The 17567-nt window shown below is 33.8% G+C and overlaps 1 protein-coding gene across 2 annotated transcripts in view; it reads left to right on the top strand.

Annotated features, from left to right (window-relative positions):
* LOC106470828 (urease accessory protein D-like) overlaps positions 1-15859 on the top strand; it is a 47541-nt gene extending 31682 nt beyond the window's left edge. For both annotated transcript variants that reach the window (XM_013931400.2, XM_013931398.2), the window contains 2 exons: positions 8036-8145; positions 15448-15859. In XM_013931400.2, the coding sequence (XP_013786854.1) occupies positions 8036-8145; positions 15448-15522 (185 nt within the window). In that variant the 3' untranslated portion in view covers positions 15523-15859. The remainder of the gene's footprint in view (positions 1-8035; positions 8146-15447) is intronic.
* Positions 15860-17567: the final 1708 nt, after the last annotated feature.

The following is a 17567-nucleotide window of genomic DNA, read 5'->3' as shown; positions in this document are numbered from 1 at the left end:
TCACACATATCCTAATTGTATGTTGCACAGTTTTTACATCTTCGGCACTTGCTGACATTTCTATTTTATTATTTCTTATGTAACTTTTGTGTTCTTGCAATCTATATTTTAAAATTTCTTTTAGTTTGACCAATATAAACACTACCAGGTTAACAAGGCTAAGAATTACAAAGTGCTGGTGTGAGTCACTTATGACCAAGAAGAGTTATAAGATCTGTGCATTGAACAAAGTCCAGTGCACTTTATCACAGTGCCATTAGGTGATGCAGGTGGCATCTTACTATGATCTAGGACTCCATGAAATGTAATGACAAAGTGTATTTTGACACCACACGTCATTATAATGGCAAAAACTACTGTATGTTGAGCCATCACACTTTGGATTTGGCTTGAATGCATCTGAACTTTTAGGAAAAGATGAGAGCCTCTCTGAATATGTACAGCAGCTGAGAAACTGGTTACTATTCCTTTAATGGGATGGCAAAAAGAGAACTTAGGTAATCTTCACAGGCATCAAAGCAAGTTGTTGTTTAAAGTGAATGGGCACGAGGACATTCAGTGCAACATTGATGATGAGTCTAGACACGCCTATTCGTGACAGTTTAGAGCACTTGGATTGAGGAGCAACTTCAAGATAAGGGACACAGTGCTCGATGGCTTGCACTGAAGGTCCAGTTTTGTACAAAACTTAGCGATCTATAGAGCTGAGCTCAAACTCAATTGTCAGACCCCTTGAAAATGTGGCAACTTACGTGGATGATTTATAGAAATTCTATGAGAAGACATTCTTGAAGCATGTTTCCCATCGAGTTTGATGAGAAATTTATCAAATTATTTATAGAGAGGCTGACAATAGAACCCATGTGACACCACATGGTTCAGAGGATCATTTCTTCTCCCTCTAAGGCAGTTTTATTGGTAAAGAGGAAGAACCAGTGACAAATGCAGTTTCTGCTTCAGATTCAGATCCAAGACAGTCTCTATGGTCCAAGATGGCCCACTAAAGTATTCTGGCACAGTTGCAGTGCTTCTCAATAAGGTCAACAGGGTTCCCCTCATCAAGTTGCCATGGTCATTTTACCGATTTAGCCATAATATAATTCCCAAAGGCACCAAGAGCATCAGGAAAAGAGGCCTCTGTTTCTACAGTGGCCAACTAGGTCTGGATCTGCTACAGAAATGTTCACTCACTTTGGCTGTTCACCAGATGAACTGTTAAGTGAAAAAACCAGTGCTGTCTAGATTGGACCAAAACAGTTGATGCATATGTAGTGGTATTCCATGATGTTATGTGAATACAGTCTAGTGTGTTCTCACCATCAGCTTCAGTGAGAGATCTGACTCATGAAACATTGTTTTCCATCTGAGAAGCAGACTGCATTTACTCAGTGTTGATTCTGTGTTAGTGTGTAACTGTGGACATTTAGCTATTCAGCTTCTGTGTCAATGACCACTGCAGCTGGAAGTGGAATACCCAAATGTCCACAGTTTGCTGATGTTTCATGGGACTAGATGGCAGATTGGGTCAAACAAGAATATTATGTAAGTACATAAATACAGATAATGCATGTCTGATAAAACAACTTCTGTGCAGGCTTTCATGAATCACCAATGCTATTACCACCATTTAAATCGAGCAGATATTGAAGGAAAGGAGAATACAATATTTGTAAAGTGTTTAGTCACCTTCGGCATTGATTATCGCAAAAAAGAAGGAACATCAAGGTTCTCTTTGGGCTTAAGATGAGAAAACAATGTACTGTTCCTCACTACCTTTCCTTTATCATACACAGAGGAATGTCTGGATATGTTGGAAGGTACTTTTTTTAATTTAACATAGTAGATATGACTTCCAAGTTCTGGCAAGTCAAACTAGACAAAGCAAGTAGACTTAAGCTACTTTTAGCACTTGAGAAAGACTGTATGAACTTCACATCAAGACATTTGATCTATGTAATGCACTTATCACTTTTCAGAGTTTGTTGATCTGTGTGGATGATATGCTGTCTTTCTCAGAAGCTTCAAGACACAGCTGAGAACCTGACAAATGTATTCTAGAGCATCAAGGATATAAACTTAAATTTGAAACCTGGAAAATTGCATGTTCATGTTCATAAAAGTTGAGTTTTTTGGTCTCATAGCTGATAGAAAATGAGAGTCCACTGATCCTGCAAAGATTGTAGTGCTCCATAATAGGATCCTACGTTCTAATAAACGAAAGATCTAGGATTTGCATTGCATTATCTATCAACAGTTTAAAGCCAGTTTTCCCTGAATAGCCAGACTACTGAGTAATGGAGTAGATATTGTACCAAGTGTACTGCCAAGAGATAAAAATAGCTGTATCAGAGAAAACTAAGGTAAAGAGTAGTGGGTTTCCTTGTTAAAGGATCAGTGCTGGACATAGCTGGTCCTATACCCAAAACTGAGAGAGGTAATCGTTATAGATTGGTCATTATCAATTACTTCACCATCTTTTGCAGATTTGTTTGCTGAATAATGGATATCTTTCTTTGGCATACTAAAAATTCACACGAATGAAGGAGCCAGTTTTTGGTAAGTTATGTTACCATATCATTCTTAGTTTGATGGCTTGACTTAATGGGTTGTGCAAACTGTCAAATATGTGCTAGTTAAGTTTGTTAATCATGACTGAATTGTTTGGAATGAGCATCTAACGTATGTAATGATGTAACATGCAATTGAGTAACACTTGGCTAGTTGTTTTTGGAATATCCTAATGTTTAGATGACAAGTAAAGCACCCTATAAACCTTACGTATGATCCTCCACCCAGTGCAGAACTACTAATGTCCATAAGAAGATGTGGACTGGTTTAAATCAGCAGTAGTCTATGTTCACTCATTCACACAACAGTAAGTGAGTAAAGCAGCTGTACATCCAGAAATATGTTACAACAGTATACAGTAGCAAAAACATTTTAAGCCTCGTACTTGCTAACAGAAATGGTTACTTCAGAAATCATAAGTACAGGAGGAAGTTAGCTCTGATCATGAGGGCATTATGTCAAACGATCTCTTCTCAGCTGATAAAGGAGACACTGGAAGGAAATATCTTGCTAGTAGTGAAATGTAAGATGAGGAAAAGTCCATCAATCTGCACTGTGATTGGCCAAACATCGACAGTAACCTCTTAATTGTTATTATTAGGATTATCAACAGTCAAATTGCTGGCAGCTGCTGTACATTTGAATCTTGTTTTGTATGGTATTTTTTGTAATGTAAACTGTTAACTAGCCAGTATAGTGATTTTATTTTTTTTTATCTTGTATTTTTTTATTATGATTTAGATGTATTTTTAGCTGCAATATAGCAGCTCATAGAATGGCCGCCGAGTTTGTTTTTTGAAGTACAAACTTTTAGCACATAGGTTTGTCATCTCTTGACCGATTTGAGATCTAATTAATAATTAAAAAATACCTTAATTCAGAAACTATTGATTGATATTTTTACTTTCATGATAAATTTTATGCACTTGCTAAAATATATCAACCTAATATTAATAATCTGTGCAAAGCCGAGTACTTTTGCTAGTACTAAATATTTCAAGCTTAAATAACCTCATTACGCTAAATATTTCAAGCCTACATTTTTTATGTTGTAGGATGTACTTTACTGATATTTCAGAGCATTGACATTGTAGGACGGGCTTTAATGCTTTGCTGATATTGTAGACGTTGATTGACTGACATTGTGGAATGTGCTTTACTGGTGTTGTCGGGTGTGATTTACTGATATTGGAAGACATGCTTTTACTCTTTATGTCCTTTTTATTGTTACATTGTAGATTTCTTTCAGATATATTCTCCCAACTTTATAGTATCGAATTTGCATAATAGCATGTATGTAATTAAAGGTCCTGTAACCAACTAAATCATAGACCCACAAGACATTTGATATACAAAATATAGCTTACAAAAAATTTTCAAAATCTGATGGGGTAAATATGAACCACATCAGTAAAATCTTTGGGTTAATATCACATTGTTTTGTAAGGGTCATAAATGTGCTCAGAGCTTAGAATACGTACGTTTAGCTTTGTGATTATAATAAAATTAAAACATTTTTAATACTTAATAGTTTAACATTGGACATGTGTCTAATATAAAATCTATGCCTGTGTCTCTTGTATTTACATCAATACTGGGCTTGAATATCAAAGCATGAAACGTCGAGAATAAAAGAACATTTAACAGCTGTGTTTAGAGGTAAAGTTACCCTTTTCATCAATTACCCCTTTCCTAATGTAACAAAACACAAAACTTACGTGTAAACCTTTTTTGTTTAATTGTACAATTCATGAAACCAGTTTTAAATGTTTTCGTGAATATCACTTTTAAATTGCATGTAAGATAAGTATATATTATGCTCACTGTTGAAGTAATGCTGAAACTAGGCTAGAGATATCCAACTAGCAGTGATGGATAGAGCATGATTTAATATTTCAAACTATTTTAAAGACGTCTGATAGTACCATTCTATTTATAGGTTGCAAGGTAATTTGACTTATAATTTTTAGTTGCGAATAATACTCCTTAACTGTCATATTTATAAATAAATAAATCTACCAGTATTGGATTTAGTTTTAGTTATACAATAGAAACAAAAGACTTGTTTTCCTATTTCATCGCTTATCTGAAAATTGAAACTGGTGAACCTTGAGAAGTTTGTACCAGTCTTTCATAAACTTTGTGTTGATAAAGCAAGTGTACCAGTTCTTAAGAAACGAGAATTATTCGTTTTTGTGTTCCATTTTTTTAAAAGTAAAACAGCTTTACCAATAAACCATCCTGCCAAACCACCAAATAACGAAAGTATTGGTGCTATGAGTAATGGTAAAAACCCTCCTCTCTGTATTAGTAAGTTCTGTTTTTGTTTAACTGGTACTTTTTTTGCAGCAAACTCTCTTAATAATGAATTGTATTATCTAAGTTTCTGCTTTTGTATGTTCATCATGGGAATGTTTCCCTTTAAAACATTTAAAGTGCATTCACAAATACATACACAATAATTATTACTTTAGTCTGTTGCTTTAGTTAATGCAACTTTTAACTATCATAATGAATAAATGAAAAGAGATTGTAAGTACAACATATAAGAATTGCTTATTTATAAATCCATTTAAGTATAACATCTCCTTTTTTACACTACAAAGATAATGATTTTTATTATAATGATGGTGAAGTTCTCTTTCAATAATTTAGCTACACTCCACTGATAGAGATAGTTGATGTTACCAATTTTCCATGGTATGGGATGAATATATCGTGTCACTCAGTCACACTTATGACGATTTGTATCTGAAAGATATTCACTCGAAAACAGTTGTTTAAACAAAAACACACCCATATATCCAATGACTAAACATCTAAATGCTAGTTCTTTAATTACATATGGTCCGTCCTTCAGATGAAATCCTTCTAGTTCTATCACGACCACAGTCATTATAATAAACGAGTATATATATTCAGTAAAACATAAGTTTTGACTTACTATGGTACATACACTATAATTTTATCCTCTGTAAACAAACTTATCCTCAGGTGCAACTGTTGAGGCATTTGCAGTTTGAAATCGATGAGTAAGTAATCATAAGGTTGTCTATTGCATCTTGATAAGCTTCTTCAAAATATTTGACATGTGTTGAAAACATTTGTCTCACTAAAACATTCAAATGAGATTTGTCTCTGATATTCTTGAACAGTATCTTGAGAATTTAAACTAATATTATGCATTTCTTTACCCTGATAAAACAGATTCTGTACAAAACAAAACACCAATAAGTTCAGATAGTGGCTTCCACGTCTAAAAATTTGAGATATTCATTTATTTTCTCCACTTTCATTCATAAGATCATCAATGATAAAAAGATTTGGTTTATCAGATGTTAAATATTCATAAATTCTTTCAGGCAATACTTCAACAAATTGAATGTCAGGAATATTTTACATTAATTTAGTATACAGTGGTTGAAATCCACCACAAAGCCATATGATATTTTCAGAAATAAGACAGGTAACTTCATGCTTATAAGTTAAAACTTTTCTTGCAAACTTTGATTTACCACTTACTGTTGGACCTGATACTAAACACATAAAAGGGTGTTGTTGACAATTATCCATCTTGCATACAGATGCATTGGTCGTGTACCTGAAGGGATCTATGTCACAGATTGTGAGAAATCTCTTTTCTGATTTAAGACAGCACCATTGAAGTACTTCTATGTCTGATCGGCAATACCTAACGAAAAATAGAAAGAATAGTACATGAAACTTTAAACATGTTTTGAGAGAATAACTTTAAATGATAATGCTATTTTCTTACCTATACATCTCTTTTCTTGGAAGTCAAAGATGGATTATATAAAGTATTCAAAAAGTATCAGAATTTTTACCCTATCTTCAAACCAATAAATACGATAAAAGATATGATAGGGAATGCTAAAGACAGAATAGAATTAACAGATAAGACAGGTATATACAAGATAGAATGTGAATGAAAATCTTAAAGTCTCGTAGAGACCATCTTGGTAAGTCTCAGGATAATCAAGCTTTTTGAAGCTACCATGCTCTTCTCTACAACCATATACTCCAGATCATGGGGAGTGACCATTAGATTGTGCTTCAGGGTGCCCAAAATTGACCAGCTAGGTACCTGTCAACTTCATGGTTTCTGAAACTAAATAACATAAATGTGGATTTGTAAATGAAGTTAATATATATTGTAACTTTATAATTGTTGAATTTCAAACTAAATTTGTAGTCTAGGGTTAGTTGCCATGGTAACACACACAAAGATGTTAGCCCAAGAGTTGGCGGTGGGTGGTGATGACTAGCTGCCTTCCCTCTAGTCTTACACCGCTAAATCAGGGGCAGCTAGTGCAGATAGTCCCCGTGTAGCTTTGCATGAAATCCATAACAAAAAACAAACTAAACAGATTTGTTTCTTACTCGAAGGTGTTAATATTTGCTATGTAAGTCTTGTCTTTTTTCTATTCTTATAAAAGAGTTTTTGTTTGTTTGTTTGAAGTTAAGTACAAAGCTACACAATGGGCTATCTGTGCTCTGCTCACCACGGGTATCGAAACCCGGTTTCTAGTGTTGTAAGTCCGCAGACATACCGCTGTGTCACCGGGGGGCTATAAAAGAGTTAACACACAAAAGGTTAAATGAATTTAAAAAAAGACCTAAAACTCAAGTGCTTTCCAATAGTTGACTATTCTTAGAAATCATATGATTATTTTGGAAGTAACATTTATTTTAATTTCTATCTAGTCATTTACAGATTTTCAAACATATTTTACATCTATATTTTTCTTCTAGTTTTATCTATTATAATTCAGTAGTTCTCTTCGTAGGTGGTCAGCCAGTTATGTAGTATTTCATTCTTCTCTTGTGATTATAGTGTTTATATTTGTCTGTTTTCACAACTTTTATTATAATGTTATGGAAAGGTAAGCATTTTTATAACATATGTAATATTTCTTTAGAAAATATGGTCCTTGAAAAATTCTACTTGGGGTACATTAAAATATTTAAAGATAATATAATATTTAAACCATGCTATTTATATGGAAGTACATCTGACAGATACATAGTAGTTATATACTATCACACTATAAAACGTTTTGATAAGAGTGTAAACATTTGTTACAATATAGATCGTTTTAATGAAATAGCTTATCTCCTTATATAAAGTTCTGTAATAACTATAAAACGTTTTGGTGAAATAGCTTACCTCCTTATATAAAGTTCTATAATAACTATAAAACATTTTAATGAAATAGCTTACCTCCTTATATAAGGATCTATAATAACTATAAAATGTTTTGATAATAAAGTTTAAACCTTTTATATTGCATTCTGTTTCACTAAAAACTTTTTTAACTTAAAAATATTGTTTCCATGTTTGAGTGTTAATGAAACTATACTTATTTTTCTTGTACTGTTTCAGTAATGACATATATACTAGAGCAATATCATACTTTTAATAACTAACAGTGTTCTTTGATTCAAGGTAATTCCCCAAGCTCAGATATTTTGATGACAGTTAGTCCCTACTATCATCAAGGATCTACTGATATTTCAGGATGTGTAATACGCTTCTCTGGCTGGGAAACTTCAAAGGTTAGAACTTGTAATTAAGTATCAGACACTTTTAAACTGGACATCACTAGTATTAAGAATGAAGCATATGATGTATTAATTGAAACCAATTAAATAGCCAGTCAATTTTTCATTTACCTACACGAAAAGCATTTGCTTTTCAAAAAACTGTATTTGCTACGTTTAGGAAGTAATGTGTTATGTTTTATTATCATCTCTTATTTGACAAACATAAACGTAGTTGAACTGTTTTGCTAACGTCCTAATTAACACTGCTTTTTCTCTTAGAGTCAAGATTTTTATAGACTTAGGTTGAAATTGTAATTGACAGTTTTGGGAACTTGAAGTAAAAGAAGGCCATTCTTCTATTCAAATTTCATACACTAGGGATGTAATGTTAAGTATCTAGTATCGTGGAAACAAATAGAATAATGAGATTGTAATAATTAAGAATTCGTAAATGTATTTGGATTATAACACTTATCAACGTTAAATCTTAGTCACAGCTAAGTAGAACAATAAACTTTTTAAAAATACTAAACAACATCTGAAAGCTTCACACTACATACTTCAAGTCTAAGGAACATCTTCAAACATCACAGTACATCAGGCCTGTTGGCAGAAGTACACACATAGAGAGGCACATATACTATTAGAGGAGGCACCAATTTCAATTGTTTCTGAAAGAACTATGAAAATCGCGAGCAAAGTCACCTCCAACTGGGAGTTTGGGGGGCTTAAAGGGCACCAAAGACATTTTTTTATTTTGTGTCTTCTGACAGGTTACCAGAGCATCTCAAAAGTATTAAAATGAATATACTGTGAAAATTAAACTTAGCTCAAAAATTCAGAATATGTTATGAAATAAAGCACTCCTAAAAATTATTCTAAAAAGCCAAACCTCTGATTGACAACACTTATAAGAGAGCTAGAGACTACATAGTGAAAGGAATTGCCCATGTTATTTATGTGTATAATATAATACATAGTTACAGTTTAATTCTTTGGTTACTTTTTGCAAATGCTTCACCACTTTGTCAAAGCCCATAGATCTTGTATAGTCGTGCAAAAAGCTAAAACCATACTACTTATGTGACGGTGTGCCATTGAAGAACTGTATGGTGTTAGGACTCGTGTCACCGTAGAAAATGACGCTTCACAAACCACAGTGCTAGCACCGAATGTGACTGATTCAGTGTGATATATATAAGAAAATCCACCGTGTAATGTATACAACAAAGTATAAATATCCATCTTTGTGGATGGCTGAGTCGAACTCTTTCTGAATATATTTTTTTGCTACAGCATCCGTTGCGAATAATGACGATGCTGTATCTAACCCAATTAGCTCAGCTAGGATTCGAATATATGCGACCTCAAGGAAAGCCTCATTTTTGTGGCCACAATTTAAAAATAGATGTGGCAAGTTTGCAGTTTCTCTCTCCAGATTGCTCAATTACAGCTATCCAATACATCCACAAGAAGACAATACCACAGAATCTTTTAGATTGCATCGCCATTTCAGAAGAACTACGACGTCAAAGTCATGATTTTTTTAGTTTCTGTGTCATGGAGTCACGTTTCGTCATTGTCTCCTCGTAGTTGTTTAAAATTATCCAATGTGCAAAAGTTGGTTGACAGACTATAGGATAGTAAGCACTTTCTTTATGTAGGATGCGAGAAACATGAAATTTCTACTGCCTAACTGTTTCAGTAAACCAGCAACTTCCACACACACCTTAGCATCACACCCAGCATTCTCACATATTTCCAGGAAGTCAACAAGATTATCATGATTTTCAAGAATGGCTGAGGTTGTCGCTAGATGACCAACGTTGATCTAGAAGCCACTTCAACTTTATGCTATCGTTCAATTGGTCAATCTTTGGATGATGGACAAATTTGTATAGAGCATTACACATGCCAAAAATATCTCCACTTCTTTGTTCTCTCTAATGACGTGCACATAACGAATATTTCTCCCTAACCGTTCTTGGACTTTTTCCTACCACTATGTTTACCCAACATCACTGATGCACCATCATAACATTGAGAGAGTTTGTTATTGACAACCAATCCACATTCTTCAAGACCTTGAAGAATTGAAGTGGTTAAGGAGTCGGCATCTAGTTGCTCCAGTGTAGTCATAGCCACCAGCGTCTCTTGCACTTTTCCATTCTTTACAAAATGCACAACAATTGAAGTATTCTCGGTAGTCATTGGGTCACGTGTTCCATCAGAATGTCAGCAGCTTTAATATCAGAAACAACCTTGCCAAGCACAATGTTCTTCAAAATCTAAATCATTTCATTTTGCACCATAGCAGACGTATAGCTGGCATTCTTAGATATAGTCTGAAAGATACCATGAAATTTCTCGTCTTTCTGTAATGTATATTCAAACAGTCTTGAAAGACTCCCAATGGTTCGTCAATACTTTCGTAATCCAGAGTATCAAGACCACTTCGCCTATCACCTCTTAATGACAGTTCATTGGTGCACAAGAATTGAACAACGTCTGCAATGTATTTGATATAGTATCTGTTTTTGTTTTGTTTTTTTCAGTTGCTTTTCATTCACTAAAGTTGAAACACTTTGATTGGTGTCCTTCCTTTTTTTATCGTTCTTTCCAAATCACCATAGCTTGCACATGCCCAGAGGAAAAAGCATGTTTGTTTAGACCTTTGTTTTTCTCTAAAGCATGCTGCATTGTGGTTGTATAGGTTTTTCATTAATATATCTAAGATCTGAAAAAGCAGACATATTTTTGCTTGTTGAAAAATACTTGTCTGAGACAAACATAACAGATAGTGAAATGGACAACCATGAAAATTATTGTCATGGAAACGTGTTGAAGTGTCACTTAGTTCTTATGTTATTCTGTCTAGTGCATGTCTCTGGATGAATTTCTGTACTAGGTATCATTTCGTTTATCAACACTAGGCCTAGCAGAAAATATTCTTGTCTCCGACCGTATTAAAAATCACCCGACCTGTTGGTGTTTTCATGCTATTTGTAAAAAAAATTATGTTTGTAGGGCAGAATCCTATTATATATAAGCAATTTCTATCTTCGTGTCACATTCCTCAACAATATACATCATCGCCTATCAACAAAAATATTACGTTAGTGTTATTAGGCCAACAATGTTGTTTATGTTGAATGCATAATATACATGTTAATCAATGTTCACTCTACTGCTGTCCGCTCTGTCTACTTAGCAATCAAAGTTTGCTTAGATACACAAGTTACAGTGTTAATTTATCTCTATCAAATATAGAAATGATTTAGGTTTAGAAAACTAAACTGATATTTTTTCTTTACTAAAAATCTTTATGAACTACAATGTAGGGTAGGTTATTCCACACCAGAACAAGTGATGTACAAACGCATGAACTTCATAAAGTTTGGCACCAGTTTCAAATGGGGGAAAGGCCCTTCCGTTCCCTCCATTGACGACGGGGGTTGCACTACACACTTAGAACCTAAACAATAACATCAAATCACCAAACTACATATTTCAAGTCTAAATAATACTGCAAAGTTTAATCTATAATAATAAAAGGACGTATTTCTGTGTCTTTGTCTGTGTGCTTGTGACCACCATAACTCCAAAAGGCAAGAAAATACAAACCTGAAATTTTGCACCCATACTAAGTGGACTCTAAAGGTGTGAATGTGGGTATTATTACTTATCCACGTGTGCGCGCATCTTTTTATGAGGCAAGTTGGCCAAAAACTATATAGAGAAGAATATGTGACCACCAGAGCTCCAAGAAGAAAGAACTTAGAAAACTTAAATTTTGCACCCATACTTAGTGGACCTTGAAGGTGTGCACCTGGGTATTATTATTATTTATCAGCGTGCATTTCTTTTTAATGAAGCAAGCTAGCGAAAAACCACATAGAAAATAAGTGGTTCCTTATATTATGATTAGAAATCACAGACAGATGCTCGTGCAGGTCTGCATATGTCTGACCACCATAACTCTAAGAGGAAAGAATCTAGAAATCTGAAATTTTGCACCCATAATAAGTGGACCCTGAGGGTGTGCACGTGCATATCTTTTTTGGCAAAAAACTACATGGGCACATGTGTGTGTGCACGCATGGGCATCTTCTTAATGAGGTAAACTAGCAAAAAATTACATAGAAAAGAAGTGGTTCCCTGTATTACAAATAGAAATTAGAGATAGACAGACAGACATGCACGTGTGTGCGTGCACGCATGCTGAGGGTGTGCAACTAGGTATTATTACCTATCTACATGCGTGTGTGCATCTTTTTATGGAAAAATCCACATGGAAAAGAAATGTGACCACCATATCTCCAAGAGGAAAGAACCTAGAAACTTTATATTACAAATAGAAATCACAAACAGACATGCATGTGTGTGCGTGCACCTGTGTATGTGTGATTGCCAAAGCTCCAAGAGGAAAGAACCTAGAAATCTGAAATTTTTGCACCCATACCAAGTGGATCCTGAGGGTGTACAACTGGGTATTACTTATCTATGTGCGAGCGCATATGCACATGTTTTTAGCAAAAAAAACACATAGAAAAGAAGTGATTCATTATATAACAACTTCTAATATATAGAAAAGCCAGTGCATTTTGGTAACAATGCATTCCAACAGTGGTTTTTATGTCATGTTGCTTAACAAAAAAAATATAACATAACATTGTTGCTAGTCTATGTATAGGAAATATAAAATTAAATGTACACTCATAGTATATCCTAACCTCACATTTCTAAGCTAACTGAAATAAATAAATTTGGTGAAATCAAGCTTGATCAACAAAGAGGCAGAAAAGTGCAGTCGAGGCAGTCAAACGTGGGTAAATTCCTTTGTGAGCCAATCAAAATTAAGATCATTCATGAAATGAATTTGTGGCATATTCATAGAATACTTATTAGTTAAAATGAGTTAAATTAATAACTTCTAATGTATAAAAAAGCCAGTGCATTTTGGTAATACTATGTTCCAACAATAGCTTTTATATCACGTTGCCAAGAAACAAAATTATAAACATAATGTTGTTGTTAGTCTATGCACTGAAAGTATAAAATGAAATATAGACAACAAAACTGGAAAAATAGATTGTTGATTTCTTAATTTCGTCTTCATTGATTAAAGAGGTTTTTTTTTTCATTAAAAATGTTGATGATATAACAGAAAATACCTTAATTGAGGCCCGGCATAGCCAGGTGGTTAGGGCGCTTGACTCGCAATCTGAGGGTCACGGGTTCAAATCCCCGTCCCACTAAACATGCTCACCCTTTCAGCCGTGGGGGCGTTATAATGTGATGGTCAATCCCATTATTCCCACTAAGAGTAGCCCAAGAGTTGGTGATTGAATACTAGCTGCCTTCCCTCTAGTCTTACACTGCTAAATTAGCGATGGCTAGCACAGATAGCCTCCTGTAGCTTTGCGCGAAATTCAAAAAACAAACAAACTTTAATTCAGAAACTATTTAAGTTTAAAATGGGACTGATATTTTTACTTTCATGATAACTTTTATGCACTTGCTAAAATATATCAACCTAATATTAATAATCCGTGTGAAGTCGAGTACTTTTGCTAGTACTAAATATTTCAAGCCGTTTTTTATGTTGCAGAACGTACTTTACAGATATTGTAAACATCTTTCCTGATACTTCAGAGGATTGACATTGTAGGATGTGGTTTAATGCTTTGCTAATATTGTAGACCTTGATTGACAGACATTGGGGAATGTGCTTTACTGGTGTTGTCGGGTGTGATTTACTGATATTGGAAGACGTGCTTTTACTCTTTATGTCCTTTTTATTGTTACAATGTAGATTTCTTTCAGATATATTCTCCCAACTTTATAGTATCAAATTTGCATAATAACTTTCTATTATTTTTTCTATTTTTACAAATTGAATATGTGTCTAGTATAAAATCTATGCCTGTGTGTCTTGTATTTACATCAATACTGGGCTTGAATATCGAAGCGCGAAACCTCGAGATTAAAAGAACGTTTAACACCCGTGTTTGGAGGTAAAGTTACCCTTTTCATCAGTTATCCCTTTCCTAATGTAACAAACCACAAAACTTTTTTAATTGTACACTTCAATAAACCAGTTTTTAAATGTTTTCATGAATATCACTTTTAAATTAAGTGTAAGATAAGTAAATATTATGCTCACCGTGGTTGAAGTAATGCTGAAATTAGGCTAGAGATATCCAACTAGCAGCGATGGATAGTGCATGATTTAATATTTCAAACTGTTTTAGAGACGTTTGTAAAGTTGCACATTTTTGGTAGGAAGCTAGCCAGATTAATTAATAGAAATGTTTGTATCTATAATTAATACATTTAGTACCATTCTGTTTCCAGGCTGCAAGAGAGTTTGACTTATAATTTTTTAGTTGCGAATAATACTCCTTAACTGTCATACTATAGATAAATAAATCTACCAGTATTGGATTTAGTTTTAGTTATACAATAGAAACAAAAAAAGACTTGTTTTCCTATTCCATAGCTTATCTGAAAACTGAAACTGGTGAACCTTGGGAAGTTTGAAGGTGGGTCCCCCAGTGGGACAACTGTAAGTTTACAGGCTTACAGCATTAAAATCTGAATAGCACTAAGATCATACCCATGGAGCACAGAATGTAGACAGCCCATTTGGTGTGGATTTCCCTGAAACATTACATGGTGGCACATAAATCCAGTATGGTTAATATCACAGTTTTCAAGGCACTGTTCTAGAGGTAGACACATTTGCCCAAGGCACTATTGTAGAAATAGACACATATTTGCCCAGGGCCAGTTCTAGAGAAAGACACATATTTGCCCAAGGCACTGAAAGAGTTAAGATGAAGTACTTTAAACTAAGATGTTCGTTTTTACGTTCAATCATCACTATAAGTCAAAACGAAGATCGATATTTTAATTGTATTACACATACAAATTTTGCAAGTCCAAATTTTTTGTATACATCGAACCACAATGAAACATATTTTTTGTTGTATTGTGGTTTATTTTCGTACATTGATAATGAGATGTGTTTAAAATAGACATGAAGTAAATAGACATGAAGTGATATGTAGAAAATTAGCTTCCATTATCTTCTATTTTTCTTTAAAAAAAATTGTTTTGTTAAGTAAATGATATTAGTATTGTTTGGAATGTTTATTTAAAAGTTTGAATTAGTTTCTTTGTTAAGTCCAAAAAATAACAACAACAAAATATCACACTTTTATTAAAACTTCATAGAGGGGGAATGAATAATATTGAAATAACACAATGAAAACTTACTGAAGCTAAGTCTTGCATTTTGTATTGTTACAGGTGATGTTTCAATTAGAGAAGCTACTGCAGCCAATTTATCCTATTTTAGGTGGAAATCCTTTCTACTTGAAGTAGCATGATACTTATCTTCAGAGCAGAAGTTATACAGGTTCGGATAAGATATTGGAAAGATCAAATGAACTGGTGGTTACATAATAACATGGGCAACTACACACTGGCTGAATAGGCTGTCTAAATGTTATAATGTAGGCACCATAACTTCTTTTGAGATTAGCCTGTGTTCACATTATAGAAAGCATTTATTGAATAATATCAATAGTAAGAAAATATTTACTTCTTGTAAACTGTGAAAATCGGTAGATTGTTACACATTCTGTTTTTCATGGTAATCAATCACTGAATAATATGTATATTTTATTAACAATAAACAAATAGATTATCCCAGGCTGTATACAGTTTTCATCGTCCAGAATATGAAAAACTAGTCATGTTTTATCCATTGTTACAGTCAATAATTTTGTGAATCATTTCAACCACTGTATGATATTAATTAATTACAAAATATTTATCTATTGATACTTGTTAATTTTGATATTGCTACTCGCTAAAATTCCATTCAGTTCAATTAAGATAGGTTCGTGTAGTACGCACCATTTATGGAGAGTAGCTAATCACAAGAAAGTTTAAAGCATGTGAAGTCCATAAGAAGTATCACATATATTACCTAAAATATAAATTACCACTTAATGGTCTTATTTATGTAAAAAAATTAATTAAGCAAATGGGACACAAATATAAATTTTGGCAGAGTAGGAGTCATCTTCAAGTAAGACAGTTTTTTTTGTATTTTTTTTAAACATGGTAGTTGGCCTTTGGAACGGGCTGCCTTCGAATGTTGTAGAGGCAGTAAATTTAAGTGAGTTTAAGAGAAAGCTTTATAAGTATATGAATGACAAGGGCTGGTTTTAAGAATTTTAAAAATGTATTTATTTTAATTTAGTTTAGAGGATGGAACAGCTGAGATGGACCAATAGGTCTTTTGTTGTACCTAAACATTATGTTATGTAAGTTAGTTGAGAATGCCATAGGACTTTATGGTTAAACCCAAGCAACCTATTTTGACTTGCTTAGGGTTATTCCTAGTGTTAGAAAATACATGTTTTAAGTTAGTATTAGGAGACTATTGTTGTGTGTGTTTTATAGAGCTGCTTTCACACAGAGTAAGGTTACTTGTGATCCACTTTTCTGACTGGTCAGGTACAGAAAGGAGAACATGTTAACACATTTTGTTTTATCCAAACAGATTTGGGCCCGACATGGCCAGGTGGTTAGGGCGCTCGACTCGCAACCTGTGAGGTCGCGAATTCGAATCTCCGTTCCACCAAACATTCTTGCCCTTTCAACCGTGGGAGCATTATAATGTGATGGTCAATCCCACTATTCGTTGGTTAAAGAGTTACTACAATAAGATAGTAATGCATGATATATTCATATACCACATCAACATGGGGAATGGATGCTTAACAAAAACTATCTACGAGATATAATTTAGTTAAAAGAATTAGATTCGAAAAGTACCATTGCATTGTTCTCTTTGCACAACAATCCATTAATAGTAATTTAGCAGTGAAAATATAGCAGCTGATAAATTAAAAATTATGAAATTGTTTTAGACACCCTGATTCTCAATTTATTTTCTTCTGTATATATGTGTGTGTGCAAGTTTCACATTACATGTGGTGAAAAAAGCTGTTAAGTTTATTTCATTCTAAGTTACCTTTGTGTTTTTGTTATCCTTGAAGTGAATAACACATGTTCTACTCAAGAAAGATACTGTGAAATACTGCATATTGTGTAAGGATGTTGACAGCAATGTCCTTCAATTGTTGTTCAGGTGATATCTATGTTACAGTGAGAATGATCAGTCATGTGGGTACACTGGTCGTCTTTGATAAATGTGAGCTTTCTTGCATGCTAAAGAACGTTACATTTGCTAAGTATACTCTGGAATATCATCTTGAGTTTAATTAGTCAGGAGAAGAGTAAGAGTTAACCACTGAACTTGTCCGGTCAGAGTGATAATCTGTTGTTGTTTTTAAAGCAAGTATACACACTGGGTTTGTGTATATTGTTATAATACACACAGTGTATTTTGTACC

Source organism: Limulus polyphemus, unplaced genomic scaffold, assembly GCF_000517525.1.
Source record: "Limulus polyphemus unplaced genomic scaffold, Limulus_polyphemus-2.1.2 Scaffold4240, whole genome shotgun sequence".
NCBI lineage: Eukaryota > Metazoa > Arthropoda > Merostomata > Xiphosura > Limulidae > Limulus > Limulus polyphemus.
This window is presented reverse-complemented; position numbering and strand designations above follow the sequence as displayed.